The sequence below is a fragment of the Bacillus rossius genome, chromosome 18 (assembly GCF_032445375.1).
Source record: "Bacillus rossius redtenbacheri isolate Brsri chromosome 18, Brsri_v3, whole genome shotgun sequence".
NCBI lineage: Eukaryota > Metazoa > Arthropoda > Insecta > Phasmatodea > Bacillidae > Bacillus > Bacillus rossius.
The window spans coordinates 27,528,635-27,534,634 of record NC_086345.1 but is presented as its reverse complement, the minus strand read 5'-3'; the positions used below and the strand labels follow the sequence as shown (position 1 = coordinate 27,534,634).

Below are 6,000 nucleotides of genomic sequence, written 5' to 3'. Positions count from 1 at the left end.
GCTGCCAGGATCCGCACCATCCCAACGAACAAGGCGTTCTGCAGGAGCGTGACCATACAAGAGAAATAAGAAGCGATAAAATTTGCAGTCGAGAATCTCTCCAGGGCCACTAGAGCCACAGGAAACTGCGCGCAGTAGACCAACACGTAAGAGCCGACATGAGCCAGAATCATGAAGCAGATTCGCTTGTACTCCTTCGAGTCGGGACGTATCAACCCGTCCGCGCGGTACACGCGTTCCAAAACCCCTCGCAGACGTCTCGCCTTCAGGACGCTCAAGAGAAAGAATACTGCAGTCGAGACGAATGGGCTGCACGTCAGTAAGACAGCCGCGAAACTTGCGATGTCTTTCGTTCCGTCGTGAGGCAATAGCTTGCCGTTGATCCCTACAGCTGAGATCGCCACGCACATGCATAATGTGAAGAGTGTGGCCGCGACATGCGTCTTTCTTCTTTCGCCCGTTGTCGACATGAACGCGTATGGTGCTCCACCCGAGTGCTTCAGGATGGTCAGGACCGGCTTCAAAATGCTCTCGGCGTTCATCAATCCAGGAAAGTTTCCACAAGCTCTCTTCGTGTAGCCTAACTCCGAATGACTGGATTTTATTACAAAATGACATTTCCCAAATAAACAATTGGTGTAAATTTAATCTGGTTACACTAAATAAACACAAAACATTTGTTATATCCTTTACAAGGAAATATCAACCACTTAATTTTGATTATATTTTAGAAAACTCTGTAATCACGAAATATTCAACAATTAAGGAACTTGGTGTTATACTATATTCTAAATTATTTTTCCATAATCATGTAAACTCTTTATACATTTCTTCCTGCAAAACCTTGCAATTTTCAAATATATTACTTTTTATGCTACTAATTCGACTCAATTCTCTCCCTGTGTTTTGCCTTAATAAGGTCCAAATTAGAATATTGTTCAGTAATCTGGAATGACATCAAGTCGGCCGATGCAAATAAACTAGAAAGTATACAAAACAAATTAATTAATTTAATAAACTTAAAAAACCATCCTACATCGCATTAACTCCTCTTGGTGCACGTAGAATATATTTAGATTCTCTGTTTGTTGAAAATTGTTTTAATGTTAAAATTAACTGTACTTATCTCCTGGAAACCACTGGGTTAAAAATACCACAATTTAATTCTCGCTTATACCAAACATATTGTACTCTACATAACTTTAATTACATCATACACCGATTAATTAGGAATCACAATAATAATCAATTGTCTAAACTTAGAAATTTATCCTCTTAATTTGTCCTCTAGTCACATGTTATATTTTATATTTTGTATTATCCATTTTTCTGTATATTTTGTGTATAGTAAATAAATTCACTGAGGTTATATAATTATGTAATTAATATTTAGCTAAGAAATGTGTCATGTTATCTTGTCCTTTATAGGTATTTATGTATTTTCTGTTTTCATGATTTGTGAATATCCTGTGCTGTCTATTTATTGTGATAGTGTTTGTTTAGTGTCGTGCCCACCTCTAAAGTCTCAAGACTGTCAGTGGGCATGTAACAAATTTAAATAAATAAAATAAAAGTCTTATAAATCGATGAACGCCGGCTGCACGCATGAAGCATTACTCATTGTCACGTTCCGCCTATTAATGATAAAAAAAATTAAGCAGCTCTTCAGTTTGTCTTAAAAAAATATATATTATATGGAGCATATACCCAGCAAATGCTGAATAGTGGCACAGTACCTAACAAATATTCAACCACCCTGCTTACTATTTAACATCCCTGCACAATCATTGCACCATGGCAGGAGCAGCATCACACAGGTCGCTCAGGCAGGACAGTAAACATAACAGCTTGATTCGTGGCAATGTACTTATTCGTCAGGCTTTATTCACCAGCACAACAGGAAAAATATCCGACGAGTCCCGGTTCCATGTAGAGGTAGACCAGATCCATGTAAGAGAAGTGTAGTTTATTAAATAAATTAAACTCTTTCCTAAATATGTCTTATTTTTAAATAGGTAGCTTCCTTGTTGTTTTTTAGGGGGGGAATTAACATCCCGAGGTATGTTTGTCTGACCGCTATGTGTCTACTTTATGACCCTGAAATCGCCAAGAGACCCAGCACTGGGAGTTTATGCATGAACCAATAGAACATCAACTGGCACCTGGAATTTCCCACCCAAAATTACACCATCAGACAATATTTGTTAGATCTCCTTATGTATAATTTCTGCCCTAACGAAGATAAGTTTTCCTTATCAAACGATTAAAAAAAAAATTGCTTCACCCTAAACACTATTGAAACCAATATGGTGTTATTCATTTTTGTTTTTTTCGTTTTCCCTATTTGCCCATTTTTCCTTATAAAAGGTTATACTTCAAAATAAAATTCCTTTAATAATTCTGTGTCAGATCAAATATATTAAGTACAAAGGTAGTCAATTTTCTTAAATACTGAAAAATCTTTAAATATTTTAATATGAATATGATATATTTTTAAAATGTGTCTGCTACGTAATTCGTTGAATGAAATGCCTATAATATTGTAAAAAAAACATCCTAACATTTTTATAAGTAATTGTTTAGTTGTTAATGTTACTTAACATGTTTAATCTACTACGTGCTCCTTTCCTGTTCCGCCCGTAATGCAGCAGCCAGTTCGTTCCACGAGGTTTCCAAGATGGCCAAAAAGAAAGATGCCGAAAAGGCATCACACGGTAATGAAAATAACAAGTCGGCGAAGAATGAAGGCAACGAAGATGACGAGCCAAACTTCAGCGATCCAGAAGGATATACGGACCCAATTTCTGATGAAGGCGAGTTTGTATTTCTAATCTTTTCTTGTCTCAGTTGTGCATATGGGGAGTACATTTTAACGAAACACACAAATTTTTGTGATAATACAGTATTTTCTAGACATGTAATTTTTTGACTAAGTGGTCTTTGAAGCGTGTATACAGTTCGCTTGTAGTTAATGTTAAGTGTTTTTGCTTTAAAATTTTTGGACGATCTAATAGACATATTGTACAAAGTGACGTTTGATGCAAAACAACTTGGAACTGCGTGTTTGTCAACTCGTGCACTTTTTTCCCTGAATACACAGGATGTTACGATGTGAGCGTTGCTTTTACCGTGGAATTACTGCACGTAGCTAAAATTGGGAACTGCGTAATCATCTTGAAGTGTCGGTGATATGGCTCGCAGCCAATTTCTGGAATAGGGTGGGAATATGCTACAATATAGGCTGGGGTGCAATTGACGTAAACATTTACTCGTGGATAGATAAGGGTTCCGATGGAAAGCCCATTTTCAGTATTAAAAAAATTAATTTTTATATCCTTAAATGTTTTTGTATCACTAGAACTAAGTGTTTAAACTACAAAAATTAGTAAATCATGATTTTTTACAGTAATACAGTTACTATCATAACCATTTATTACAAAAAATAAATACAAATGTATACAGATAAATATTAACACGGCTACAGATGTTACGGTAAAAAAAACTCCAAATATACACATTAAGCTAAAATATTAATACAGATCAAAAATTGTTAAATATGCTAATTACTTAAATCTTGCAAACATCAAAATAGTATTGAGAGAAAAAAAAGAAGTTGATTTTACTAACACGTGAAAGGATTTATTAATTGTATCAGTCATAATTCCTTTTTGTAAGTCAGGTTTTATGCTATGGCATGTAAAAAGTCTGTGCTTCGCGCCTCCATACTGATAAAAAATAAATCCGTCAAGGGTTGATGCTTGTGTTTGTATGCACAGTAGGGACTCACTTTTTTTTTAAATTTATTTACCTTCCATTGCCGCATAATATCTAATTACAAAATATACACATTCTTTATTGTGGAAAACCACATGATCAGCAACATAAAGTAAAACATAGTGGCAGTCATGTACACGGTATTGTAATGTAAGCTATAAATTGAAATTTCTTGAAACCATTATGAATTTATAAATTACAGGAACATCTAGTGTTTGAAAAAAAAGTATTTTCTTATATTTTGTTGTTACTTCATGGTGAAGCCATATTGTAAGAATATTACCTATTTCCTTTTTTTCTGGGTGCGACCTAGATAATTACCATTAATGTTGCTTGATTATCCTGCTAAGATGCTTTTTAAATTTCATTTCTGTTGGTGCAAACATCTATGAAGACCAGAGAAGTTGCTAAAAATCACGTTATTGAAAACTTATACATAATTAAATAACTTATGATAGTGGAAAAAAAAAACTGAAAATGTTAACATATCAATTGCATTGTTAATGGTGATGTAGGTAGGCAGTTTTAGTCCCCATTATTGTTCGCGTGTGCTCTGGAGGCACCTTTCTGAGAGAATATATACATCCTTAAAGTTACTTTTATTTATTTTTTCTCTTTAAGTGGCCCACCTAGTCTGGGGGTTTATTTGTATCGGTGAAGCGGGATGATAGAGCGACTTTCGCTAGTGCTTCTATTGCTGTATACCATTTGTGAGTGGAGACTATAACACTATATGGCTAAGAAATAAAAATAAAGGTGTAATGGAAGTCCCTTTGAGTAGATTCAAGAATCTGTACCGAGGGTTTCCTTTTCTAAAAATGATTCTGAAAATGCTTGTTTTATTCATTTTCACTTGTAAAATTGCATTGTGAAAACAAAATGTGGAACAGATTTGTTAACCTATCTGTGTCATTAAGAATTCTTTGTCCAGTAATGAAACAATTCTAATAATGTGAATCTCTATTTACGGGATGTTTAATGACGTAATTAGAAAAACTTCTAAAATGAACATGTGTTGGCTTTTTTTTTATTGCGCCAGTTTCCTCTTTAGCAAACTACCAAAATATATTAGTATAGGATCCCAATATAAAACTACCTTCACCGAGATGTTTATTTCATGAAACGTATTTCATATTTAATTTAATATGTCAATAAATATATTGCATATGGGTTGCCTAACAAATTTTAGTCCAGGGTATTTTTAATTAATAATTTTAAAAAAAATTTTTTTTGGAACATTCGATTCCACCGGTGTGATTATTAGATAAACTCTATACCAATCGAAAGCATGAAGCCCATAGAATTAGCAAACGTTAGGTTGCCTATTTTTTTCCGGTCACAACTATCGGGTAGCCAGGTATAAACAGGTAAATCTATACTAGCATTTTGCAACGGTCTGCTTATTGAATTGAACTTAAATAAAATTAAAGATTATTTAATTATGAACACGGTGGTACAGGGTTGCCTGCGAAAAATCAGTCCCTAATTCCGGTTGTTGAATTTTAAAATGTAAAATATCGCTGCGAGTGAATGTGTGCGACTGAGAGGTCCCAACCAACCATCCCATGCGATAGAAGAGGACACAGCATAGCAGCTGTTTAAGGTCCGCCCATTTAAGGTGCGCATGCTATTTGTGCTTGAAAATGAAAAGGTTAGCGATAGACGCGTATATGCTGTGCATCATTTTGGAGTAGATTGTTGCTATAGATACAAGTGAAAAAATGTGCTACTATTTATTGTTGGAAAACATCGCCAAAAAGTGTTTTTTTGTGTGATTCGGATGACGAAATAATTGATTTTAATGATGAAACTTTTAAAAACTATATTAAAGTTAGCTTTTCAAAAAAAAAAAAAAACTTTAAATACAACTTTGTTGAGCTATCCAGTGCATCACTCCAATTTGTAGGTTATCATACCACGTGCTACAAAAAAGTGACCGCTAACTTTAATATACAGTTTTTAAAAGTTTCATCATTAAAATCAATTATTTCGTCATCCGAATCACACAAAAAAACACTTTTTGGCGATGTTTTCCAACAATAAATAGTAGCACATTTTTTCACTTGTATCTATAGCAACAATCTACTCCAAAATGATGCACAGCATATACGCGTCTATCGCTAACCTTTTCATTTTCAAGCACAAATAGCATGCGCACCTTAAATGGGCGGACCTTAAACAGCTGCTATGCTGTGTCCTCTTCTATCGCATGGGATGGTTGGTTGG

The 6,000-nt window shown here is 34.6% G+C and overlaps 1 protein-coding gene across 1 annotated transcript in view; it reads left to right on the top strand.

The window, feature by feature from the left end:
- The first annotated feature begins 2,573 nt into the window (after nt 1-2,573).
- LOC134541086 (eukaryotic translation initiation factor 3 subunit B) overlaps nt 2,574-6,000 on the top strand; it is a 34,172-nt gene continuing 30,745 nt past the window's right edge. The window contains exon 1 of the mRNA XM_063384241.1: nt 2,574-2,813. Within this exon, the coding sequence (XP_063240311.1) occupies nt 2,678-2,813 (136 nt within the window). The 5' untranslated portion in view covers nt 2,574-2,677. The remainder of the gene's footprint in view (nt 2,814-6,000) is intronic.